The 26,535-nt window shown below is 39.4% G+C and overlaps 3 protein-coding genes across 10 annotated transcripts in view; 1 reads left to right on the top strand and 2 right to left on the bottom strand.

The window, feature by feature from the left end:
- birc6 (baculoviral IAP repeat containing 6) overlaps positions 1-5,646 on the bottom strand; it is a 125,700-nt gene extending 120,054 nt beyond the window's left edge. For all 6 annotated transcript variants that reach the window (XM_066671079.1, XM_066671048.1, XM_066671053.1 and 3 more), the window contains exons 1-2: positions 5,284-5,646; positions 682-863 (exon numbers count right to left, since the gene is read on the bottom strand). In XM_066671079.1, coding sequence (XP_066527176.1) covers positions 682-863; positions 5,284-5,491 — 390 coding nt within the window. In that variant the 5' untranslated portion in view covers positions 5,492-5,646. The remainder of the gene's footprint in view (positions 1-681; positions 864-5,283) is intronic.
- Positions 5,647-10,211: 4,565 nt separating this feature from the next.
- yipf4 (Yip1 domain family, member 4) lies at positions 10,212-14,761 on the bottom strand. Its single transcript, XM_066671123.1, has 6 exons — positions 14,524-14,761; positions 13,249-13,402; positions 12,914-13,085; positions 12,502-12,579; positions 12,017-12,130; positions 10,212-11,718 (listed from the first exon to the last, which is right to left on the bottom strand). The coding sequence occupies exons 1-6, from the start codon at positions 14,579-14,581 to the stop codon at positions 11,581-11,583; spliced, it is 714 nt and encodes a 237-aa protein (XP_066527220.1). The 5' UTR covers positions 14,582-14,761; the 3' UTR covers positions 10,212-11,580.
- A 47-nt stretch (positions 14,762-14,808) lies between these two features.
- Positions 14,809-25,581, top strand: exo1 (exonuclease 1). 3 transcript variants are annotated; one of them, XM_066671101.1, is made up of 13 exons: positions 14,809-14,952; positions 17,077-17,196; positions 17,289-17,412; positions 17,659-17,796; positions 18,922-19,134; positions 19,504-19,691; positions 19,910-20,012; positions 20,283-20,505; positions 20,790-21,009; positions 21,682-22,225; positions 23,375-23,467; positions 23,746-23,939; positions 24,967-25,580. In XM_066671101.1, exons 1-13 carry the CDS (start codon positions 14,948-14,950, stop codon positions 25,046-25,048), a joined length of 2,247 nt encoding a protein of 748 aa, XP_066527198.1. In that variant the 5' UTR covers positions 14,809-14,947; the 3' UTR covers positions 25,049-25,580. The 3 variants fall into 3 exon arrangements, with proteins under 3 accessions (XP_066527198.1, XP_066527188.1, XP_066527207.1); XM_066671091.1 differs by lacking the exon at positions 14,809-14,952 and adding an exon at positions 15,803-16,415 and having other exon boundaries at positions 24,967-25,581; XM_066671110.1 differs by lacking the exon at positions 14,809-14,952 and adding an exon at positions 15,804-16,026.
- The last annotated feature ends 954 nt before the right edge of the window (positions 25,582-26,535 follow it).

The following is a 26,535-nucleotide window of genomic DNA, read 5'->3' on the forward strand; positions in this document are numbered from 1 at the left end:
CAGTAACACATGAGCACTGTCTCTACATTTTGGAATAACAAGGTAGGTGAGTGTAACAGAGTGGCCACTGAGTGGGAGCATGGTTCAAAACCTCCAGTAGCACTGCTGTGTCTGATCCACTCGTACCCGTACTACATACAATAACACAACCCCATCATGTCAGTGTTACAAAAGATCCACAAGTCAAGTAATACCTGCTCTGTGAGTGTCCTAAAGACTAAAAAAATGTGCATTTATTCATGTACAGGTTTTCTGGTAAATATAAATAAATATATGTTTATCATTCTTACATATGTACGTATACCTAAACCTAACAGAGTTTGACTGAGTTCTTTTCCTGTTGCAACATGTTTGTTTTGATGTAAGAAAACTTTGTGTTACTACAGAATAAGTTGCAAAATGACAAAAGTATGAGTCAGTATTTAGATGCTTAAATCCATCTCCAACAGTAATGTTATGTTCAGTTGTTTTATTCTTTTGACAAAGGGTTCAGTCTACAACAACTGAACCATGTTTTTTTTTTTTTTCGTGTTCATAGCTTATTGACACTCCTGGGTTTAGTCATACTAAAAATTCTAGCACTGATGTCCATATAAGGTGCGAAATGTCCATATAACATCCATATGCATCAAGTTACATAACTGCCATCCTGATCCGATGATCCTTATATGTTTTTATTACCTCTGTGACTGGTAACTCCAGCTGAACCATGTCCTCTGGTTTGGACACAGGGGCCTGGAGAGCTGTGTCCAGGAGGAGGATGCCGTTCAGGTCCTTCCTGCAGCCAACAGCATAATCATCCACAAAAAGCACCTTATCCACAGCTGGAAAGTACTGACACCTCACTCGGCCCCCAGGCTTTGCTGAAACATACACAGGCAAAAATGAATGAGCAATCCCATTTTTCCTTCTTAGCCTCAAGTCCATACAATTCTCATTCCTGACAATCTGATTTTAAATTTGAAATGCTCAGTGGCAAAACAAAACCTCACAGAAATTATACATTTGCAAAAGGGGAAAAAATACATTAATATAAATACATTTTTAGTTTTTAGTGTATAATATATAAATTTGTCTGCAACAATGTTATTGCAAGTACATCTGTATCATTTTTATTGGTTCATTTATACAAATATTTTTACACAATGTTAAAAAATAGCTGGGGTTTTAGGTCAACAAATGCTAAAAAACAAATACAGGAATAAAAACTAAAATGATTGTATATTTATGAAAGTAGAATTGTTCATTTTTTGGTTTAAATGATTATTACCCATCTTCTGCGAGGAGTTACATTTTTTTTATTAAACGATAAAATGTAAAGGTGTTTATAATTAAAAGATTAAGGAATCTTCAAACAGTATACAAACGGAACAGCTAATTATCACAGATGTCATGAGACATTAAATTCAACAGTTTATAGTACGTTAGTTTTGAGGAAATAATTTGTCACTTCTGTCATTATGACACACTTAAAATTAAAGATGGACATAGCTACTTGTAGCTACACAACAGAGACATTTAGAGATGCTCTGAGTTACTGGCTCTTTTCATCTCTGTTGCGAGTTACAATATAATGTGAACGTAACTTTTACCATTCAAACACTGTAAAAAAAGAATAAAGTGAGAAGAAAGCAGCATGCTTTGGATGCTATTAGCTGCAGTTAGTATTTAATTTTTTTTAAAAATCCAAGGTGATGGAAAAATCTCACACATCGTTGCTATGATTTATACACAGTACAGCTTGGTAAAATGGGTCAGGGAAGGTTTGTTAACACTCAGCCCAGTCTCTATTGCTTGCCCCACGTTACACCTTTTATGCAGGGTACAACAATCTCCACCCTGAAGAGAATGGATTTTAGTTTCAGAAGACTAGTAGTTCAGGATAGTTTGCCAGGACAAACTACACAGTTGTGCAAACTGCATTAAAACTTTGACACCCCTACTTAGTATATAACAATCTATAGGCCTGTAAATTCATACCAATATTGATCATTTTTTTGCTGTTACTTTCAAATGCAATTAAAATTTCAGTTATTCTGCCAAATAATACATTCAAATATCAGAATTAAGAAACAATTTAAAAAATCAGTCAACGACTGGAAACCGCAGAATGATGAATAAAGCAGTATGTGCTAAGGAGGCCACTCTGTTAAACGTACTGACAACAATATATTTGACTTCACTAAAATGCTTTCTGACAGCAGCTTATGCTTTATGAGGTCTACAGAGGTTACAATTCAGCCTTGAAGCAACTTTACTTGTAAGTGTCAAACAGAATAAAATGGCTGTTCTCTGTAATAAAAGAATGCAATTAATCATCACAGAAGGTTCTGCACATCAGGAAAATATACCCAGTCCATGTACACAACAGATTTCAGCTTCAGGTATAAGCTCAGAAACATCTAGCTAATGCAAACAAATAAAATAAGCATGTCTTACAACTTAAAAGTCCTAAGTGAATAAGTGAAACAATAATAGACACCTTTTACAGAAAAATTGCATAGGTTTGTTCATGCAAATCATCTAAGCATCATTTAGTACACAATTTTACTTCCACTTTTAATCATATTTGCCTAAAGCCACAAGAGAAGGAAAATAAAAGTGTAAAAGAACATATAAAAACTTAGCCTAACAGATAGTATGTACACTGAAACTTGTAGCAGCTTAAAGAGACTGCCAACTCAGATGCTAAATCTGAAACTGTTTGAGAGTTGAAAATAGCTTGATAATCATCTGATGACTGATAATCATCAAAATTTTATTTCACATATTTATGATGAACCAGCTACCAAGATTTATCTATAACCATTAAAGCACAAACAGAAGGATGATTATGAAAAATATTTTTTACTGCTGCAGTCTAATTGTCAAGTAAGTGTCACAGTTGTATTCATTTCAGCACTGCAGAACAGACTGAACCACCTATACACATCATCCAAAACATCTTAGCCAACCACACATTGCCATACGGAAGAATGACTTAATTTAATTCAAAGTTCTTCTGTGAAATTATGACTTTTCCTGACAAATATGACAAGTGTGACAGATTTTCATCTATTCTGTCTAAAGGGACATCTTAATAATGACAGACATAAGCTGTGAAGTCAGGAAACAGCCTCACAGATTATGTCTACAATGAAGTAAACTCTCTACTCCCTATTCATATTTTCACAAACCTTGTGGTCCATTAGTGTAGAATAATGCAGAAAGTGGCGAAAGGGAACTGTCGGGTATAAGCCAAGAAAAGGCAGAGTCTCAGAAATATAAAAGAACTGCAGCAGTTTTTGAGGAAAGGTGGCACAGAATTCCTCTAAACTATTTATCAGCTGCTACAGTTAACATTCGATTGAGTTTTGATAGTAAATGTTCCACTTTGTTAACATGTCTCTGTGATGGTGTTCATATACAAGAAGCCATGTCATAAATGAAATAAACAGTCAATATCATGACAGAGCATTTCTGCTTTGAAACTGCAGTGCTCCAAAGATGGATTCAATGACCAAGTTCAGAAAACCAGAGTATTAACACGTTATAAACCTAAACAACCAATCTTAACAACTTGTGGGACAGGTCTTTCAAGCTTTAGGCCAGTAGCAACGGGGTAAATGGGGCTGGGGACAAATCAGAAATCTGTTGAAAATTATTTTAAATATGTCGTATTGGTGAGCAAGAGATGAACAGAGGGGGATTTTTATACATTTTCAAGATTTTTATTATTGACTGTCATCTCTTTTGTGGCTTAATTATTAGTTTAACATCACACTGATCAGTTTACTTAAAATAATATTTCTTTTGAATAAATTTGTTGTATTTTGCTGTAGTGACAGCTTACTCTACTGGGAAAACTTCACACTTCAGGCTGGACCACTGCTGTGAAAACATCATAGAATTCTGGTTCATTTATATTACTTTGGTTTTAATTGTATCAATATATAACAGAAAATAAAATCATTTTATTGAATTCTGAAATAAAGGCCTTATGTAAAACTCGAAGGTATTGATTATTTCTTTTTTTCACAATACACTCAAAGGATGTTATGTTTTAAGGTAGAGGTGTGGGTTAGAGGGTGACATCTGCTACAGTCAGTAACTTCGGCTTTTCATAGAGGATAAACGACAGTTTATATAATTTTAGTTGAGTTAGATGATCGTGTGAAGTTAAATAATGGGCTTTCACCTTTTCAGCGGCTGCGCTGTCTCCTAAAGTTGCGTTCACACAACACTTCGTTAGGAGTGAGCGGTAGTAGCTTGGCTAAAGTCTCACTCGCCCTCAGCTCACAAGTCAACGGAAAGTTACTAACATTGTCTGGTAACACTGTGTTTAAATTGAGTGTCGAGTGTATCTGAAACAGAACTGAAGCCATTTATCCTGCAAGTTATTCGTATAAGCCGCGGAATCTACACACCCGTTAGATCGCGAGAGATTAGCTCAAAGCTAACGTAGCTCAAAGGCCCCAAGTAACAACTCCCGGTAACATTGTTCAACTATCGCAGAGGCCATTTATTTAATGTTCCAATTGTAATGAATACACAACGTCGTGACATAAAGGAATAACCAATGTAAATTAAACGTTTAACGCTGATGGTAACATTAGCAACCGGACATAAGGCTCGTTCGCTTCGGGCTCATAAGTCCAGTGACAATACAGCAATGACAACTGCTAACGTTACGTTCATTTTGAGAGGCGAATGTAGCTAACGCTATTTGCGATAGAAATAAAACAACGTATATCACTAACGTGCTTACAACCGAGAGTTAACGTTACTTTAAGAGGAAAAGTTAAAAAACCCTAAACCGCAAAATCCAAACACAGAGTTCAGGAGAGCTTAGCTCTGAGCTAACGCCACTTAAAGGCCCAAATACAAACTCCCTGTAACAGTAAATGGTAACGTCTCACTTTCACACCAGCCAAATTGTGCCATATTATGTCAAAGTAACAAATGAACGAAACGTGACCTTAAGAAGTCACGCTAGCGCACAATAACTCAACGTTTGGTTAACGTTAGCAGCCTGGCTAAAGGCTCGTTCGCTGTCGGCTCATGTCCAGTGACATTAACTTACGTTAACTGTTAACGTTACGTTGATTTACAGTGTAAGATGTTACGTTTTTTAAGAGCAACACCTTAACTTAAACAGTAGACACCACACACAGTTAGTCCAGGAGGACTCAGCTCAGCTAATGTTACTTAAATGCCCTAAATAAAAACTCTTCGCTAATAGTGACTACCCGTTTAACCGCAGAGCCCCGGTTAGAGCCGCGTATTGACTGAGAAAGCGCTCACCGTGCAGCGCCGAGGCCTGGAGCACGGCCCCGGAGGTGCCGTCGATGACTTTGATGCTGCCCCGGCTTGTGACGGCGAGGATGGCGTTGAGGGCCGGGTGGTAGGACAGACTCCGCAGGCCGTGCTCGTCGCAGCGGAGGCAGCCGTCCCGCACGACCAGCCACTCACCGGAGCCCGGACAGGCCGCCGCCGGAGCCGCCGCCGCCATCGCACGGTTCTCCCGAATACTCACCTCCCCCCGATCCACGCTCTTTCCCCCGGCTCTCTCGATAAAGCTCTATACCGGGGGAGAGAGAGGGAGGGAAGGGGGAAAAAGGGGGTAAAAAAGATAATTCCGAAATCCCAAAGTACCGCCGCTGGCTCTCCCTCCTTCTCGGCTTTACTGATGTGTCGGTCGCAAACGAGTCGACTCCCCAAATTGAATCTTCTTAGGGTGAATGTCGCGGAGCCGATTCGCGCTGGAAAGAAATAGTTGCATGTTTGTTTGTTTGTTTGTTTTGTAAATAATGCTGTTGAGTAACGTTTAACTAAACAGTTAAAATAGGGCACATTACTTAATTATTAAACTGAAGTAACGATAAAGGATTATGAAAACAAGAAAAAGACAAGAGAATTACATCATGGAAAATACCACTGAAAGCATTAGATGCAGTGGATACAAGTAATTAAATATGTGAATATCTCAGTGAACACAAGCATTATTAACAAAAAGCTACCCTACTGGCATTAATAACGTGAGTGGAAATTAAAACAGATGGGCTGTGGTTATGCTCTTAAAATTAAACTTTATGGTCAGATCTGAAACTTAATCACCACTCTGTCTGTGCTGACTGATCTAAAGGTACTGTCAAGTAAAAAGTTTTGATTTCGTTGTAATTTTCTATGCAGACAAAAATATGTCAAACTGAAATACAATGCTCTGAGTTTATTTGTTGATAACTTGTAGATAAATTTGCCTTGATTTGGTATTTTAATACTTTTGATCTTGTTTTATTACTTAGTTTTATGTGTATTGGAAATTAAGTGATAGATAGCATTGTTGTATAATAATGGGAACAAAACGCTAGCCGTGCTACAAATTGAAGAGTCCTTTGGAAGCCGAAAGGGTCGGTTCTTTTTTTGTTGGCTGAGCTGACTGAAGTAATTCACTGAACCGAGTCGGAGTGAAGCTCGGTGTCTTTCTGAAACCGCGGCAGTTGCTATTCACCATTCAGTTTAAGCCACCGCTCCGCTCAGAGTTCAAACGCAATCGGCGTAGTCGCTACGTTAGAACGCACGCCAAAACACTAGGGGCGCTACAAAAGCAAAATTGTTCCTTTTTTGACAGTTTGAAAGTTTGAGGATGTTTTCAGGATTGTCGGACAACGATCATTGAACAATGTTCAGGTTAAATGCGGAATGTAACGACATTGTGCAGGAAATCGTTAACAAATAGAAGAGTAAGCTAATCGCTGACGCCTGTCTGTTTAATGTAAGCTAACGATCACAGTTCATGATTTCGCATTTTATGTGAACATATTCTCATTCATCTACAGAATGATACAGTGACTGCTAGATGTATCTATTAGTAAACGGTAGTAAATTCTTTCACTGTAGTTTACAGCATTTCTTAGAGAACACTGTGTACAAGGCTTAACATTTTTTTATTTAACGCTTACTGCTAATGCATGCAGGTGTGCAGCTGGTAAAAGGCTGTTTAGCCCACGTAGTGTTTCTGCCAAACCAAACAGCCCACTGTGTAAAGCTACTGTGTAAAACCTACCATTTTAAATTATTGTTTTAAAAAACATCTATTCTTACCTAGAGATGATGACCTCAAAGCTTGAGTGAGGGAGCCATTGTTAAAATTTGTGTTAAATGTTACTGACACATTTGTGGTTGCTTTTTTCTTCTAAGGGACTTCATCCATAGCTGCTGGGTCAGCTTAAAACACAAAATAAGTGTGCAGGGAGGTCTACAATTAAGAAAATGACACAATGACTACATGTTGAAAACAGTTGAGTTTCAAATGCAGAAAGTAAGGTTAACTTTACAGTGTTTCTTTTTAGGGCCATGTCCAGATCCACACGTTTTGGTCACTGCTGCAGAACTGAACCAAATCAAAGAAGGCCTCTCCAACAGACTTATATGCCTGCCAGTTTGGCTTGTACCTCATATCAGGACACTGTCTTACAAATTTCCCCATGGGTGACCAGTAACAACTGGTCAGGACTTTAAAATTTCAATTTAGTTCAAACCTTACGTGCTATGTTCAGTCACCATCAAGGAAATTTGTCTCCATGGTGTGGGCTGGAGGCTGTTTGAAACCTGTGAGGAGGAACACCAGTTGGGATGAGGCAGCCAGCAAAAGGTTGGAAAGGATGATAACTGTTAATTGGTTTGAACTGTTGAGGGATAAAACGGAATAAAGCTTGTGAAGAGAATGCAGAGAAATATAACTAATATTACAATCCTCACTGTCAGGGAAAGGAGGTTTGCCCGCCTGGTAGGGTTTACACTGAAGCCAGAAAGTGGGGTTGCCAAGACAAAGAACCTTGGGTGGAGAAAAATGACTATACAGTTCAAGACAAGGCAAATGTATAGAAGGTCACTAGGTCACAGTCAGCAGCAATGCTAATGTCACTGCTGCTGCTCTATGACTTTCAGCTGAACCTGTCCTTAGGGCAGCTAGTTATTGTGAAGAGTCAAGCAGCCTGGGCTTTAATAAAGGACAGGGCTTATTTGCCAGCCAAAGTCAACACAACAAAGGCCATCAACAATGAGTTTAATGAACAGGTACCTGAGTGGGAAAGGGATCTGTTTTGACATATTCACAAAAGCATCGTTCAGTACCCACTGATTTTATGTGTTTGGTGTCTTACTTTTGAACCACACCGATGAAGGAGGAGTGTAATTTATCTTTCACCATAAGACATAGGTGGTGTTCACATCACCAGGCTAAAGAGACTCAAACCTGATTTATTTAATTTTTTTAGTAAAATTCAAATTCTTTTCTAAATAAAGGAATAAATTATGTTTGGACCATTAGCAGTTCGGCTTAACCACCAGAGGACTGCCTGGAAAACCACAAGCAAAACTCCAGTGGACCTGTAACTGCTTGCTATCTGTGTAGTCTAGCATAATGTGGTGGAGTGACCTCATATCTGTCCTGGTGCTGTGGAGACTCCAGCAGATGTTGCTAAAGATATATATAATACAAAAAGTAGATATACAAATACAATAAATAAATATATATAATACAAAAAGTAATTATTAATCGATAATAAAGCTTATTAATTAATTATTACTTTTTGTATTAACATTCATTCATTCATTATCTGTAAGCGCTTATCCAGTTAAGGGTCAGGGTGTGTCCAGAGCCTACCTGGAATCATTGGGCACAAGGCGGGAATACAGCCTGGAGGGGGCGCCAGTCCTTCACAGGGCAACACAGACACTCATACATTCACTCGCACCTACGGATACTTTTGAGTCGCCAATCTACCTACCAACATGTGTTTTTGGACTGTGGGAGGAAACCGGAGCACCCGGAAACCCACACGGGTACAGGGAGAACACACCAGCTCCTCACAGACAGTCACCCGGAGCGGGAATCGAACCCACAACCTCCAGGTCCCTGGAGCTGTGTGATTGCAACACTACCTGCTGCACCACCGTGCCGCCCTTGTATTAACACAATGCAATATTTATTCTTTCACCATCAATTTAGCATGCCACATTGGGAGTCTGGTACATGTGTGTAGAAACCATGGCAGACGTTGCACTTTGTAGTGATCAGGGAGATTACAGAAATCAGAGTAAATTGTTTCCCACTAGGGCGGCATGGTGGCGCAGCAGGTAGTGTCGCAGTCACACAGCTCCAGGGGCCTGGAGGTTGTGGGTTCCATTCCAGCTCCGGGTGACTGTCTGTGAGGAGTTGGTGTGTTCTCCCCGTGTCCGCGTGGGTTTCCTCCGGGTGCTCTGGTTTCCTCCCACAGTCCAAAAACACACATTGTAGGTGGATTGGCGACTCGTGAGTGTGTGTGTGTGTCTGTGTTGCCCTGTGAAGGACTGGCGTCCCCTCCAGGGTGTATTCCTGCCTTGCGCCCGATGATTCCAGGTAGGCTCTGGACCCCCCGCGACCCTAAATTGGATAAGCGGTTACAGATAATGGATGGATGGATGTTTCCCACTAAAGTAATGTCCACAACAGCACAGGCCAGCAGTATTACTATACATATGTCCATGAGGTCAATTATTGTGCCATTTCTTATTGTGGTTTTCCAAGAAGTGCTAACAGGTGCTCTTTGTGGAGATTTACTGTGACAGTTGGTGTAAATAAAATCAGTGGTCTTTTCCCAAAATTCAATGTCAAGGACAAATAATCATCATCTCTAATTTTGATCATTCATTCATTGTCTGAAAGCGATTATCCAGTTCAGGGTCACGGTGGATCTGGATCCTACCCAGAATCACTGTGCGCAAGGCAGGAACACACCCTGGAGGGGGCACCAGTCCTTCGCAGGGTGACACACACACATTCACACTTATGGACACTTTTGAGCAGCCGATCCACCTACCATCGTGTGTTTTTGGACCATGGGAAGAAACCCACACAGACAGAGTCTGTGGTATGTGACCAGTCAGATTATTATATGATGTGCAATAGTCATTAAATGGATGCTTCATTGTCAATTTAAAAAAGGGCTACCCCACTAAATTAATCAAAACCCACTAAATCCATTTGAAGCATGTTTTTCCTCTGTAGTTTCAATTGTTCATTTCAAAATAAATACATTTTAAAAACCCAGTACTATATATTTTCCTCACTGCATGATGCTATGTGGGCAATCAGATACATCGACAGTTCAATTAAGAACCAGGAGATGACACTGGCTTCCAGGTCCAGATCTAAAAAAACTTTAGTTGCAAATAAACTGCCAGATGGGTGGAGGACTGTTATATTTTGAGAAGAACATCTGGCCTAAAATGTGTTAATATGTAGGGACATTTAAGGTAAATATATCAAAAAAGCTCACTAATTTACCATGATTAACATTACAGAAGACAAGTAAGTTAACTGGTGGTTGTGAACGATAAATAAAATGGCTTTATTCATATTGTGGACATCACACACCTTTGGTTCTTTTGACACCACTGTGAAGAAATCTGAATCTGTACATTTATTTTACAATGACACCTGTCACATTAAACCACTCTGAATGATTGTATTTACATCTTACAATTTAATTATGCAGAATTTTGGAGAGTTGGAGGTTATTTAAAACCCTGTGGTAAAACTGCCTCTAGAGTTTTGTGATAAGGAACTTAGGAATAGAAGGTTAAACTGTTTATAATGCTGTAAACAGTCTGGACATTCACAACCTTAACAACAGCCAATGAGAGGGAAAATGAAAGCTAGAAGAGCACAATAAATGCACCAGTCTGTGTTGTCCAGTCAGCATTACTACTGCCAAAGAATGGAGTGGGTGAAAAGACTTGTCAAATGAACTTCAACAGAAATGCTTTTTAATCAAATTAATGACCTGTATGAGTATCACAATATTCTGCACTGAATTATCTCTGAAGACACCGGTTACAATTCTGGCCTGTGTCTCAAGAGTGCTAAATATAAAGTGGTTTTGGATTGTGAGTTATACAAATACATATTTGTTTGGCTACATTTACAGTCCAATAAAATAAACCACAACCATATAAAACAACTAATAAAAGGCACCCATTCTTAGTAGACATTGTTTTACTCCAGCTCTACATCTCCTGGTTAAATGTATAAGTTAAGAAAACTGCACGAAAAAAAAAAGAAAAATAAATGTGTATCAACAGGAAAGAAAAAAATCCCAATCAGCTCAAAATATTACAGAGAAACAAGTCCCAACTTTTAATTTGGGACTGAGATAAATTACATATATGTACATCAATATCCTTGATGATACATTGAAAGGGATGGCTGATATAGGACTGTTATCAGATCCAACATAACATTTAAAGAGGTTCCTCTTATTAGTGTGTGTGTGATACCCTTGACATGGCAAGAGTTGTCTGAGCAAAACCTATGGCTCGCTCAATAAAAGCTTTACCATTTCACAGGGGCACAAGATGAATTACATTAAATACATAAATTCGGTACATTTCTCTACTCATTGTGGAGGAATATTCCAAGTACAATAAGACATAGAAAAAGGAAAATAAAGAATCCATGCTCCTTCTTCTGCATTGTGTAAACAGTCCAGCGGTGTAGCTTCCCGGTGCGCTGTGTCATTGTCCAGTCAGTGTGCCAGGCAGGCTCGAGCGGTCCAATCAGACACCAGTATAAAGAGACAGGAAGTAGATATACAAAAGGAAGATTGGGTATATGAGGAGGGGTTTCTTTGTCTTGAACTCATCACCAACGAGTAGTGATGCAGCACTGTATGCAGCCCAGAATACTCCAGCCAGCTGTAAAAGAACCATTACCATATCATCATCATGGTTTCTACATTGTAACTTTGCTACAAGTCAAACTGATATTTTCTTTGCTTAATAAAAATATTAGATTAAAAAAGAATCAGTATTGGCATCAAATTCATTTTTTATATTTACAAAATGTAATCACATTGTTTAGCCAAAATAGGTTTTTTGTTTTTTTTTTGTACTTTAAATAAAATTAGTTAAATAAGTGGTTCAAGAGAACTTTCTTTTTATTATTTCACTTTGAAAAGGTCCCCGTTTTCCCGTTTTTTTTTTGTATGTTTACCTTTATGAGTGTAGAGACAATGTCAAATGTCCTAGTAACCAAGAGCACAGGTGCTATTACAATGAGGGGCAGCAGTGAGTATCCAATTACTCCAAGAACTTGACCATAAGAAACCTACATGAAAATGAAACAAGTAGTTTTACTAAATTATGGTATGGCTTATTTTCCAAAGTCTATTGTTTTAAAAACAAGACAAGAATAACAGAATATAAAATATAATACATTCCAGATATGTAAATTTAATATTCCCTGACATTACTATCACTGTTACTAGTCCTTTGTCCTTTTTAAGGGACATATCGGCCAAAACATATCTAATATCAATGTATTAATATTTAAACATGTGGAAACACTAAATCTACCACAAATAGCATTAAATATATGATTTAATTTCTATATGGTTACTATTGCAGACCAATTTATTAAGAACAACAAATGTTATCAAATATTAGTTTAAAATCTGCCAACTTAAAACATTTGGTTACCTCTCCACCAAGCACTCGCGCAAGGAGGAAAATTGTCAGAGATCCAAATATCCAAATGGTAATTATCCAGGACACAACCTAGAAGATAAACATTATTCACCATATCTGAAAATCACACAGTTCCCGTGATTGTATTTGAAGTGTTTGAAGAAAAATTAATCTCTATCTTTTTTTCCCCAAAAAACATTATAGTAAATATCAGTCCAACTGTATCATACAGTGTGACGACCATAGGAAACTCATAATAATACTGTAATAATACAATAATAACTTGAATAATGTTATTCATATAAAGAAAAATATATATTTTTATGTACATCATCATCAAAACGTCATCAGATTGAATTATTACTCATAACCCTTGCATTATAAAAATGTGCATAAGACATAACAACCTATAAATAATCCTTACCCGGAACTGTCCATAGATGGAGATCATTGAAAAGAGCAGCACGACGGCCAGAGGTCCCCAGAAGTCGGGGTTATCCCGAACCACCTGCCTGTTGAAGCCCAGCGATGGCATAGGCATCAGAACACACCTGATCTTATAGTAGATGTCTTTTAGGTCAATATCCAGCTCCTCCCTGGACATAAGAGTCACAGCATTAGAAGAGACGAGAGTATGAGGAGGCACATCAGAAGTGACTGCTGAAATTAATTTAAAAAAGTCACTTTAATTGAAAGAGGTTTACTGAGGTACAAGCATCCAGAAGACTTTAATGTCTTCGTGGTGGCGCCAAGACTTACAGCAGAGGTTTAGTGTCCTCAGACTCCTCCTCCTCCACCTCCAGAAGCCAGCCGTAGCCCCTCTGTCTGAGGAAAGTGGCAGCGTACGCATCCCTGCCTTGATCACTGCCCATGTTCAGCTTGATGTCTGGGGCATCGATGGTGCCACTCAGTTCTGTAGTGAACAGAATTATTAGTACAGGAACTGTCTGTCTGCAATAATTTAATTATGTGAATGGGAATGTGCTATTATTTGTCACTGTACATAACAGAACTAAGTGTGTCTTCCGGATTTATCCCATCGGTGACAGTGTGTCCGCACACACACACACAAAGTGCACTAGGGGCAGCCAACGCCAGCATCTGGGAAGCAGTTTAGGGTTAGGTGCATTGCTCCAAGGCATCTCAGTAGTGGATGGAGGGAGCAGGATAGTGCTGTTCCTTCACTCCCACTGCCTCAATTTCCCTTCCAGTCAAGGGACTCTAACCAGTGACACTGCTGGGTCAATGTGTTGTCTGTGCCCAAACAGTATAAACAGCACTTAGGCTGCATTGTAAGATAACTAATTTTACTAAACTGTTGTGTCTATGGCCAAAACATTTTGTCAGTAATTAAACTACATTGTTGTAACGTGGCAGTTTCAGAGGCCTACTGACAAACTGTGTGGACAGTATTCAAGAGTCAGTAGCTACATTATACTTTCAGGAGCTAAATCATATATGAAGCATAGGCAGTAACCCTGCTCTATTACTGTATATCTGTAAGTAACTACATTTTCAGCAGTCAAACTACACTCTGAGTGCTCTGAAGGTGCTGTTTTGAGCTAAACCATAATTACCAGAAGCCAAATCATAATTAGCAAATACATGTATGGTCAGTAACCAAGATATATTACTGTACTGACACGACCATTAGTCAAATGGTACTGACATTGTCCAAGCCCTGCTGTCAGAAAAATCTGTCATTATCCACCTCACTGACGTTAATGTTTCTATACAGTGACCCAACAACGACACATCTCATTAAAACGCTCTGGCCTTAGAAGATACGCTAGATTTAGGCCTGAGATAAACGAGCATCTTGTTTTTTTATGACCTAGTCGGTCTCTTTAATCATTACATTGCGGATATGTTTACTTTTTAGGACTACTCTTAGTCTCTGTTAGCAAGCAAGCTAACTCGCAGATTACCAGCGTCAACGCCTTAAAACCACCAGCACACACGAACTGACACTCTTTCTGAGTGAGAGTGTAGTTCAGGGTCTCAGTCAGTGAATTTGTCCGGTTTGTCGGTTACCCTCGGCGTCGGTGGAGGAGACGAAGGTAAAGTCTCCGTTTGTAGGAGAGAACTGCATTGTTGTCGATAAATGAAGCTGAGTCTTCGGGGCACGGGGCTCTTCAACGGGACTCCTGGGTCACTGTGGCGGAGACGCAGTCGCTGATTTTCGTCCTGTGGTCACTCCATCCTCCGCTGCTGGGAGATTTTTATTTCGGGCTTTAAGTTTGGCCTCGGCCCTCAGCGCAAACATCCAGCTGAAAAACAGAGGAAGTGCAGTACAGGCGACACGTCAAATCCTCACAGAGCGACGGCGAGGAGAGCGCCTCCCAGCGCCCAATCTCAAACACTGCGACTTACTACCAGAGTCGATTCACTTCCATACGGGCCGTGTCCCGAATTACACAACAGGGCCGCGTCCCAATTCTATCTCTAAGCCCTGTGCATGAGGTAAGTGTACACTTCAGAGAGGCATGTTTTCCCTATAAACACATATACGAATAATCTCCATGGAAAAGCATGACAGGATCCACAGAAGAAAATCATATGACATTGAACGCTCTGGAGCAGCTGGATGGGGAAAATGCCTCCACATTTAACACATGGAGCAGCAAGCAGCCATCACAGTGAGAAGCTGGGTTAGGCTGATGGTTTGAAGTAGGAGACAGTACTGTTCCTTCAATCCTTAAATTTTCACTAAAGGTGACAATAATACTTTTTATAAATTTCTGAGGATGTTTCATCACCATGTGCTAGTGCACTCTGTTTGCACAATTGAAACTAATGTGTTTATGAAGCTCTGTTTTAGTAAATGGCTAATAAAACAACAACAAAGTTTCTCTGTCCGGCTAGCCCCCCCAACACACACACACACACACACACACACACACACACTTCCACCCACCAAGCATTGAAACATGGATTCAGACAACCAGTGTTTCTTACATAACAAACCTAAAGACGCAACATCTTATTTATCTCTATGAACACCGACTTTAGGCAAAAGTGTAGAGTTGTATCTAAACAGTTTTAAGGCACTGAGAGGTAACGTCTGAGGTACGTAACTCTGATGAACAAAGGGGTTTCTAAGGCTTTGATCGGTAACTGGAGGGGGTCTTGAACATCTGATGTGATGTTTTTTCTAGTATTTGTGAAATTCTTCATTGTAATAGTAAATTATTGCGCGTAACACATCTGACCAATGTCATTAGGCCGCTGTGAGGCGTCACTCGTCGGCTGGCGGTTTCTTGTTCTGTGATTGGCTGTGAGGAGCCGCTCGACCAATTGCCTGCAGCGTACTATGCGACGTCAGGTTTTGCCGCTAAAGTCGAACGGAGCTTGTGCGGTGAGGGTCCGCTGTAGTGGAATAAAACTCTATATTTGAAATAAAACAGGACTATAGTTTACAGGAGAGGGTTGCAGTCCGTTTCAGTGCTGAAGTGCAGCTTAATTTGAGTTAATGCGGTGCTAATTCCTCAGCAGGCGCCGTGTTTTGTTCTTGTAGCTTCTTAGCTACTGTTAGCGGTGAGTTTTATGGTGACTATATCAAACAACGAAACTATAATGATATGAGAAACTTCTGCCGTGTTCTTATCACCATCACCATTGTTATCATCTACTGGTCCTTCGGTTCTGAGCGTCGGTTGACTTTTAAACGGACGTTTTAAATCAACCACTCTCCAACGGTCCCTTTTTTCCGGAACCGAAAACGGCATATTTAACATTAGAAAGCCCCCCACAAAGGCTAATATCATGGGAATTCAGGGACTGTTACAGTTTATAAAAGACGCAGGGGAGCCTGTTCATGTGAAGAAATATAAAGGACAAACCGTAGCGGTGGACACTTACTGCTGGCTCCATAAAGGAGCTTTCTCCTGCGCAGAGAAACTGGCCAAAGGGGAGCCCACTGATCAGTAAGTACAGAGAGGGGATACTGTGTGTTTGTTAGGTTACAGACAGGAGTGCTTACATATTTAAATATGTAATATTTCAAAGCATTTTAATAGCTACATTTTCAAAATGTGACTTTAAAAGATACATATAACTTAATAATTTCCAAACAAGTGTTTGGCATTTTAAATATATCAGTATTGTTTTATGTATATTTTACAAATAAAGAGACTTATTTGGAATTAGTAAATATCAAGAACTTAAAATCCTTTAATTCCTTAAAAATGTGTAAGATGTAACCCTACACCTTCGCCTTCATTCAGTGGCATGTATCTGTGAATAAGAAATTAGACCCCACCGCTCCACCCACTTTTCCTCCCTTCACTCGCCTGCAGCTTGAAAGTCCCACACTTCAAATTTATGGGATCAGTTCCCGTGGTTTGAGACTTAAGAAACGTTGTTGTGTGAGTTTCCTTTTCAAACACAGCTATTTCAAAGTTCATTTGCTCAGCCATTCCATTTACTGCTTATTTTTCCCATTATGTGCCTTCCAGTGTATAAACAAGGTCACATTTCACTGGTGGGGATCCTAAAGAGTTTGAATTCAGCATTGTGCATTTTACCCATGATACAGAGGTCCTCAAAATGAACTGCTATGTCATTCTTTGTTTCTGTGTTCATCAGGTATGTGTTGTTCTGTATGAAGTTTGTGGACATGCTCCTGAACTTTGGTGTCAAACCCGTCTTAGTGTTTGATGGACGAAACCTTCCTTCAAAGCGAGAAGTGGAGAAGGCACGAAGAGAGTGAGTTTTGCTGGGATTGTGAAGCACGTGGTCATAGTTTGTCACTCATGTCTAGTTATGTAATTTATTGATTTATTTTCTTAAACTCTCAGACGCCGTGAGGCAAACCTGCAGAAAGGGAAACAGTTGCTGAGAGAGGGGAAGCTGACCGAGGCTAGGGACTGTTTCACACGCTGTGTTAATGTCACTCCGTCCATGGCACATGAAGTCATTAAAGTATGAGCCTTTTATTAGTACCTCTAATTAATGGTCATTCAGATGTAATCTGTTAGTCATGATGTGTAGATCAGACGTGTCATCTGATGATGCACCTGTATGACAAAATAAGTTTAAAAAAAAACATTGGATGGATGTAAATTACACAGTATTATCTCTCACTGACCCTCAAGCAGTCTGTGAGAGTCTGGTCAGCTGTTTGCCAACTTTTTCACTGTATTATTAATGTATTATCACTTTCTTTAGGCTGCCAGGACACGTGGAGTAGACTGTGTTGTTGCGCCTTATGAAGCTGATGCCCAGCTGGCCTTCTTGAACAAAATTGGAATTGCTCAGGCGGTCATTACAGAGGACTCTGACCTGCTGGCATTTGGCTGTAAGAAGGTAATGGAATGATACTTTGGAAAAACTAACTTAAAGAAAACTTGATTTGTTGCAGTGCAGTGCTCAGTGATAGTCAGTTCTCACTTTTACAAAATGTGGTGATTTCCCTGTTTGAGGTCTATAATGTTTCTGTGCTCAAATCTGGTTAGTCATTCGTTAAAAAAATGTCATAAGCTGATTATGCAACCATGCATTGGTATATTGCTGCTTGGTTGCTCATAATGGAACTTTTCAAAAGGATTTCTGTCTCTACCTTTCTGACACAAGTGATATTTCTGTCTGGGTGTTTTTCATTGCCTCACGCTTCTGAACATAGTACAGGATGTTCCGGGGTGTTGCTGGCTGTGCTTCCTCATCTTTAACCAAACTTAACTGCTGTTGTGCTCTGAAGCAAAGCAATTTACCCAGAAGTAGTCTAAGAAATCTCTTATGTGGCCAAACCTAGTTTAAGGTTAATTAAAAATCTCCAAATAAATTTTGTTTTTTGGCTTAGACTAAGCAAACGTTTTGGTAGAAAGTTGCAAAAACTTTCAAGCACAAATGATTACGTTATTCATTCATTCATTCATTCATTCATTATCTGTAACCTCTTATCCAGTTCAGGGTGGCGGTGGGTCTCGAGCCCACCCAGAATCACTGGGCGCAAGGCAGGAACACACCCTGGATGAGGCACCAGTCCCTCACAGGGTGACACACACACATACACATTCACTCACACCTATGGACACATTTGAGTCGCCAATCCACCTACCAACGTGTGATTTTGGACCGTGGGAGGAAACCCACGTGGACACCAGGAGAACATTCCAAACTCCTCATAGACAGTGACCTGGAGCGGGGCTCAAACCCACAACCTCCAAGTCCCTGGAGCTGTGTGACTATGACACTACCTGCTGCACCGCCGTGCCACCCATGATTACATTAAGTAATTATTATTGTAAACATAAAACATTTTAGGAACTGGTCAATTATTAAAGAGCAAAAAGATAACTAAAAGCTTTATTTTTAAATTAATTGTTAAAAAATTACACAACGTAAAGAGATACTGCTATTTTCAAAACAAGAAATGAGATGTGACTGACAGACACAACAAAGACATGCTTCTCATCTGTTCTCTGCCTGCAGGTGATATTGAAGATGGACAAGCAGGGGAATGGCCTGGAGATTGATCAGTGCCACCTGGGTCGCTGCCGTTCACTGGGTGATGTCTTTACGGAAGAGAAATTCCGCTATATGTGCATTCTCTCTGGTTGCGACTACCTCGCCTCGCTCTACGGCATTGGCCTTGGCAAAGCCTGTAAACTGCTGAGAATGGCAAACAACCCAGATATACTCAAGGTTCAACCACAGATGCAGCGTTGTTGTTTTTAATTTGCATGAGTTATGTTTATTTAATTAGCCTTTTATCTGTGCCTTATAATAAAAAGCAACTGAGAACAAAGGGAACAGCTTAAATGTCTAAATTCTCATTAAGGCTTTGTTGTGTATAGGTTTAATCTTAATTGAAAATAGCGTGACAAATTGTATTTTTAAGTGAATTTAATGATTGCAGTGAGGAGAAACCAATATTTCAGGTTTATTTAGAAGATAATTCATTTGAACTGTTGTTCCTTGGTGCTTGTTAAAGTAAAGTAGCTTTAATTAAGAGTTTCTTTGATATTGCATCTACATTTAGGAAAGGACTTTAAAGCCTATGTTTTTGCACAGGTGATCAAGAAGATTGGTCAGTATCTGAAGATGAATATCACAGTGCCTGATGAATACATTGAGGGCTTTGTAAAGGCCAACAACACATTCCTCTATCAGCTTGTGTTTGACCCTATCAACAGAAAAGTGGTGCCTCTTAACCCTTACCCTGAGAACATTGACCCAGCCACCCTCAGCTATGCCGGAGTGTATCTTTTACATCATATATATAGAAATTAGCATATTGTATTTGATATACTCTAGTTATTTATAAAAAGATGTCCAGATTCTGCCATGACCTGAAAAATGTGCACATGGTCTATTGTATAGTCTGTGAATTTAAATTAATTTGTGAAAAGAAACATTTATTTTTCTGTCATTTCTGTCAGTCTATTGAAAACATTTCCCTTAATTAACATGACTATAGAAGCATTGGGGATGGCAAAGGCCTGGAAATGGCTTTAGGAAATTTAGATATTAACACTATGGAGAGAATTGATGATTTTAACCCAGATGCTCCTCCAACACAGGTAATAATGTGTTTAACTTCTTATGTATTTATTTCACCACCAGTGGTGTTTCATCATGTAAGTCAGATACACAGATAAAAATTATTATAAAAAAAAATTAAATAAAGATAATTTCACTAATGTATTTGCATGCAAATAACTTCATATTAAAACATCTGCTTTTTCAAACCAAAATAAGAATAAATTGCATATCCCTTTTAGAAAAGCCCAGCCCATCCTTCTACACCTGTTGTTTATTTAACGCTTTGTATTTTTCTTGTTTTTCGTCAGCTTCTAAAAGCTCCTCGCAGTCGAAGTTGGCATGATAGCTGTGAGTCTCAGAGCTTCCCCCAGGGCAGTATCTGGAGGAGGGGGTATGTTCCAGGTTCCTCAAAACCCCAGACTTCATCCTCTCCTGTAAGACCACCTCCTATGCTGGGGAAAGAAAAGCTTGTTTCCTTGCAGGCCCTGAAACTCCCCAGCAGAGAACCACAGGTTAAAAGACCTAGAGACGGTAAGCACTGCGGACAGTCTCATTGTGATCAGGGTTGGTATAGCATACTGTATAATACCAGCATAGGCAGGGACACCATGTTGTAATATAGTGAGCAAGGGTGAATACCATTTCTTCTCTTTAACCCTAAACTACTTTTTGAGTGTCATCTTATTTTGTTTAAAATCTGAATAATTGTTTATTTATTACTATGTAAATTATTATGTTTACTTTGAATTAGTGAATGAAACAGATGTAGTGGTAAATATTACCCTTAAGGTATTTATTTTCTTGTCCATTGGTAGATTCTGGCATCTCAGAAGAAGATATATTGGAGCAGTACTCAGCCGGGCCAAAGAGAAACCGCACAGAAACATCAGCTCAGCCACTTGAGCACAAAACTCCCAGAGAGGTCAGTGGTGGGAGGAAGACCAATCAGCCTCAACCTAGGAACCGTTTCGCCACTCTGTTGCAGTGGAGGAACCAATCAGATGAAAGCAATGAAGAACAAGGAACACGTAGCAGGTAGCCATAAAATAAGAGTGTGGTTTGAAGCTCAACTGTCTGTTGACAGTCTCAACTAGTCCACAAAACTATATTTCCCATAAACCACTGCTATTTAGTAAAAAAAAAAAAAACGGTGTTCAAAACAGTTTTATCTGTGATGCTTACTTTAAAATAGTACAGTGACTAGTGAGAAAAGTTCAGTGCTGATTTACTTATGCATTGTAATGTTAGGTAGATGCAAAGTGTGACTGTGGCCTGCAAAGTTAGAATAACCACAGTTTTGTGGCCTAAAGATATTTATAGATATGAAACACCTCATGATGGTCTGTCTCTCACACCCACACAAACAAACATTTGTAATAAACAGAGTCAGTGGTTTGGAACATGCAACCATTTGGAATGTTTGCTAATCTTCAAATTGAATAGCACACCCTTGTGGCGCAGTCCCTAAACATTAGTTAATATATGAGTGAGTGCGTGTAATACATTATTCTTCTGCAAACACTGTCCAGTGTAGCCTGCTGAAAGCTGGGTTTTAATTCCCATTCAAAAAAGTAATAGTTACATTCACAGATCATTTATTTGTATAAAGAACATGAGCAACCGGGGTTCAGCTTGCCATAAGATTTTAATTTAAATGTGCAGATAGCAAAGGTGCTGACTAACTACCCTGATCTGTACCTCCTTCAGATTTTTTGCCAGTGGGGATGTCTCTGTAGCTGAGAATCTCGAGCAGAAGTCATCTGCGAAGGAAGAATCCTCTGATTATGAGAAATCAGACAATAGACCCTCAAACGCTGGAGATCCAGACATAGAGAATGTGACTGAAAACTACCTTACTGAACATTCCAGCTCGTCTCCTTCCATTTTCCCTTCATTTAACCAGGCTAGTGTGGGCCTTGGTGCATTCAGGTGGTCCAACAGCTCTACAGACAGTTCCAGAACTGGGCCAGCACCTTCATCCACCACTACAGACTGGCCCAGAACTCCCAGTGCTCCATCAGGACTATTAGCCTTGCGCCAGTTCCAAAGGAAAAAGGAAAAATTATCCTGGGAAGAATTGCCTCAGAATTCCCACCCCTCCTCTCCTGTAGAGGGTGCTATTGACATAGAAACGCCTCCTGGTTCTCCTCCCTCTCAAGACAGTGCTTACTTCTCTCAGCTCAGCACTGACCCCCACAGCTTGGAGGATTCACAAACCAGTAGTCAGGTCATCGGAGAGTCACCAGAAAAGGTGAAACATGATCTTGTACAATTATTCTATAATTTATTAAGTCGGTGATTCACACACTTTCAAATAATGTGATGCAAGTCTTAAAAAATGCTAAATAATCTATGCATATAATCTATTAGAAAAGATTTTTAAAAAATTAGTTGTTTTTCCACATTATTTTCACATAATTTGGTGAAGAGATGAAACTTGTTGCAACAATTTGATACACTTGATTCAGTAGTAATGTGGAATTTGATTCAGTGCAACAATAACTCCAATAAATTCACAATAGATATCATTCAATTAAGTATGCATTAATGTGTTGCTGGATCACTTTTAATTGCACACAAGTTCTCTCTTCACTACATTATGCAAAAAGAATATTGAAAAATGTATGACCCTTTGGTTTAAAGGAACAATATGTAGAATGTTTTACTTTTTGTACTTCTTGTATTATAGAGAACAACCCTATAGAAAAGCTGTTGCTTCTCTGGGTTTGGCATGGTAGAAACTGCACTATGTAAATTTAGCAGGTGGGCAGGAAACCTCTCGTGAGAAGTAGATAATGCTTTATGGTGCACATCGCACACCAGCAGTTACTGAGCAAGCAATAAAGAGAAAGAGGCTTCATCCCAAAGAGAACACAACTTGCTACATGCCACATCCCAAACAGCCCGCACACTACTTTCTTAGGAAATAAAATGAAGACAGTGCATACCACGTTTGGTAGGAAGATGTGAAGGTATAGCCAAATACAGATTGTTTTATGGTCCAATATATGACCTTCACTTTGCACTACATAGGGTGTAGGGAGACAATTGATATTCAGACAGAGATGGTGACAGAGCGAGAGACAGACCATTGTAAATATTGGATTGGCTTTCTGTTGGAGCTAAAAGAGATAAAAGGATGTAAGCCAGATGCTGAGCTAGTCGCCACCTTGTTCGACTAGTAAGTAACATGCTTATTTTGCCAAGTCAGCCCATTTACACAGAGCTTTAACCACGAGTCGCTAACTATTTTGGTCAGTCTTTGTCAATCACATGCCAAAAAAAGTACAATGCTGTAAAAGTACCCAGGAGCGTGAATACCAACTCTGACATAGTGCTGTTTTAAGAAAAGAAAAAATAAACAACTTTTTTTCCATACATTTCTTATTTTTGTTTTTAGGAAACAGACATGGAGAAAGATTCAGATTCTTCTGTGACTCCCGGTGATTCCCCTGTAGGAGAGGAAGTCAAACCTATGCCCATGAGAGTTAAGGTAAGCTGTGTTTATGATGAAACCCTTTGGCATTGCAGAGCTGATTTTTACTGTCTCTAGCAGGTTTTGTTGGCTGTGGGTAGAGCGGTCTGATGAATGGGTGAAATATCTCTTAGTGCATGTATAGTGTATAAAGGCTGTGTAGGCCTGACCAAACTGGGCTGCCCAAAAGTATTTTGATATCTGGGAGTAATCACGTTATGGTGTGAAAACAACATAGTAATCTGATTTAAACAATTCTCACTATTTCTGTCTTTTGATTATAACATAAAAATCAGGTGTCTGGTCTGCCCCGAATGAGGCTCAGTGAGCAGGACAAGGTCAGTAAGATCAAGCCCTCCGCTCCAGCCAGGGTGAGCGGTTTGAGAAAAAAACCTAACACTGTGGGGAAGAAGTCGGCCATCACAAACGAGAACAGCCCTGGACTGCAGTCCACCATCAGTGGCCTCTGGAAAAATTTTGGCTTCAAAAAGTAAGTGCACGTGAATTCAGGCTTTTATTTAAAGAAGCCATTTCTTACATTGTTTCCTATTCACATTATGAAACAGCAGTTGAAACCTTGGGCTGCTGTAAAATCGTATGAAGCTACACTTTATTATTTAAATTAATAAGAACGTTTTTTCATAGCCACAGAGCTTCAAATCACTTTGTGTACAGTCGGACAGGTGCTGTGTGTGCACATCTCATCTCTTGTTTTCTCTTGGCATTTCCTTAAAAAAAACCCATGTAACTGTTCAATTAACAGATACTAAAAATAATACTTATTTGCAGCCCTAGTTTCATTTGCAAGTTATAAATGTTTTCGCTCCGATGGTAAGAGACTAATGATCTCAATGGTAATACAGCTGCAAACTGTTGATTCATTGTGTTAAATCAATTACCTCAGCTTTGCTTATTCCACTTAGTACCACACATCACCATCTGGGGCAGTGTTTTAACACAGGATGACAGAGATAGGGAGTGGCACGCTCTTACTGGATCTATTAGGATGACAAATTTGCGACTAAATGCTGATTTGAACTGAGAGCGATTAAGACCGTTTAGAGTGGGGTGGTGTTTGGTGCCAGCTGAAAGGAAATTCCTGTATGGTTTGAGTTACTAGAACAACTCCTGAGTCAACTTGATCTGTCATAGCTGTGGAAAGAAGATTAGTGACATATTAGAGCAATGAGGAAGATAGTGGCCTTTGTGTTTCTGATAGATATCTGCATCTGTGTATACATGTGTTTAAATGAGTTTTAAAAATAATTTAAATAGTTAAATACGTAACTTGGTATGTATTTTCACAACATGTATATATTGTATGTGCTGCATATGTAGCCACATTAAAAAAGCTGTGTTGATTTAGAGGTCTATAATTATGGATAGTAGCATAGCAACATGTAGCATAGTCTGTATGAATTCATAATACTACAGACGACCAAAATGTAGATGTCATTGCGATCATGCTTCTACCTTTCAGAATACAGTGTGTTTAATTCCCTGTTGTTGTGTTTCAGGGAGAGCTCAAAGATACAGTCTTGTAAAAAAGGAGAACCCATGTCACCAGTGAAGGACAACGTTCTGACAAACAGTCCCTGACTGGATGAAAAGAGTCTACCTCAGGATGTGCACTCCACTCTAAAATACTGCAGATGACAGTAAAGTCCTAGAGTAGTTACTGAGACATTTCAGATGGCTATGTTACTTGCATTCCAATGAACTGTGCCTAAATACAAGCTTGCTGTAAAACTTCTTGAACATACTATGCATGTTCATGCTATATTGAGTATATCAACTGTTGAATGTCACTATGTTTTTTTTGTTCAGTAAATAAACATACTATAATTAACCTGTGAGTTTTACCAGTCCATTGATACAAGACAGGATTTACCTTGGTATGTGAGGTGAAACCATCAAGGGCAGGGCTGAAGTAGTACTGTCATAGTAACCTTGAATCTGTTTAGGATTTGTGTGTGCTCACTTGGATGATCCTTACAGTTTCAGTCTGTAAATCTGTCTGCATACAACGTGAATGAACAATACATCGTTGTGAGTTTACTTCCTGTGACACGACTGTTTGTGATTCCACAGATGCTGATGTAAATGAAGGATAAGTGCTAATGGCAGTGATGTGGCCTTAAATAATACATAGCTAAAAAGTAAGGCTAACTGAATTTGAAAAAAATAAATAAGTTGAGAGTTTGCAAACTTATGATGGCAGTTATTTTCTGTGCAATGAGACATTTTTATCGATTTATTACTTTACACAAAGGCCAGATCAGTCGGGTTATCTGGCTTGAATCTTGAATGCTGAAAGCAATTCCACAGATTGCCAGTTTGTCATGGTTGTGAGTTCACAGCACAGGGGTATTTATTTGCTTCTGATTGAAGCTATTTTATATCTGAGATAAGTTTTTATAAATATAAATGTAATAGAGATAGAAGTGGCCAGGGAGAGGGATGTCTTTACTCTGACTGCTTCCACTGCATAAGCGGTAGATGATAGATGGCATGTTAAATGTCCATTCCTGAGCACTTTTTTGCAGTTTATCAGAGTGCATTTTCCTGCTGTGAAAGGGCGCTGTTCCTAAAGGGAATCTGGGCTACAACAATGTATGAGTTAGAGGTAAATGTCAAATTAACATCCACAAAAATGCTGGGAATCCAGGATATTACCCAGAGCATCATGCTGATTCTGATGGGCTGTTACCTCTCCATAATGCATCCCTGGAACCATCTCTCCTTCAAACTAGACCACCTTCTTCAATTGTGCCATGGTCCAGTTCTGATGCTCACTGTATGCACTTTCAGCAGTGGACAGGGGTCAGCATGGGTACACTGACCTCTCTGTGGCTAAGCAGCCCCATATGCAGCAGCACACTTTTTTTCTTGACACCTTTCTCTGATAGCCAGCACTAACTTGTTCAGCAGTTGGTGCAAGGTTATGCTTCTGTGGATCAGAGCAGACAGTGTAGCCTTTGCTCTCCATGTACATCAATGAGTCCTGGGCCCCCATAAAGCTACTGACCTTCTTTGGACCATTTTGGAAGTTACTAATCACTCATTAACACACAACAAGCTGTGCT

This window comes from Hoplias malabaricus, chromosome 1 (assembly GCF_029633855.1).
Source record: "Hoplias malabaricus isolate fHopMal1 chromosome 1, fHopMal1.hap1, whole genome shotgun sequence".
In the NCBI taxonomy this organism is placed as follows: domain Eukaryota; kingdom Metazoa; phylum Chordata; class Actinopteri; order Characiformes; family Erythrinidae; genus Hoplias; species Hoplias malabaricus.

Excerpts from the sequence above, each read along its gene's own strand:
- yipf4 (XM_066671123.1), bottom strand. The coding sequence starts at position 14,581 with ATGCAGTTCTCTCCTACAAACGGAGACTTTACCTTCGTCTCCTCCACC. Across the intron at positions 12,580-12,913 it reads CCATCTATGGACAGTTCCGG|GTTGTGTCCTGGATAATTAC; the intron begins GTAAGGATTATT and ends TTTATCTTCTAG. Across the intron at positions 11,719-12,016 it reads TTGTCTCTACACTCATAAAG|CTGGCTGGAGTATTCTGGGC; the intron begins GTAAACATACAA and ends GTTCTTTTACAG.
- exo1 (XM_066671091.1), top strand. The coding sequence starts at position 16,255 with ATGGGAATTCAGGGACTGTTACAGTTTATAAAAGACGCAGGGGAGCCT. Across the intron at positions 17,797-18,921 it reads TGGCATTTGGCTGTAAGAAG|GTGATATTGAAGATGGACAA; the intron begins GTAATGGAATGA and ends CTCTGCCTGCAG. Across the intron at positions 20,506-20,789 it reads GGTTAAAAGACCTAGAGACG|ATTCTGGCATCTCAGAAGAA; the intron begins GTAAGCACTGCG and ends GTCCATTGGTAG.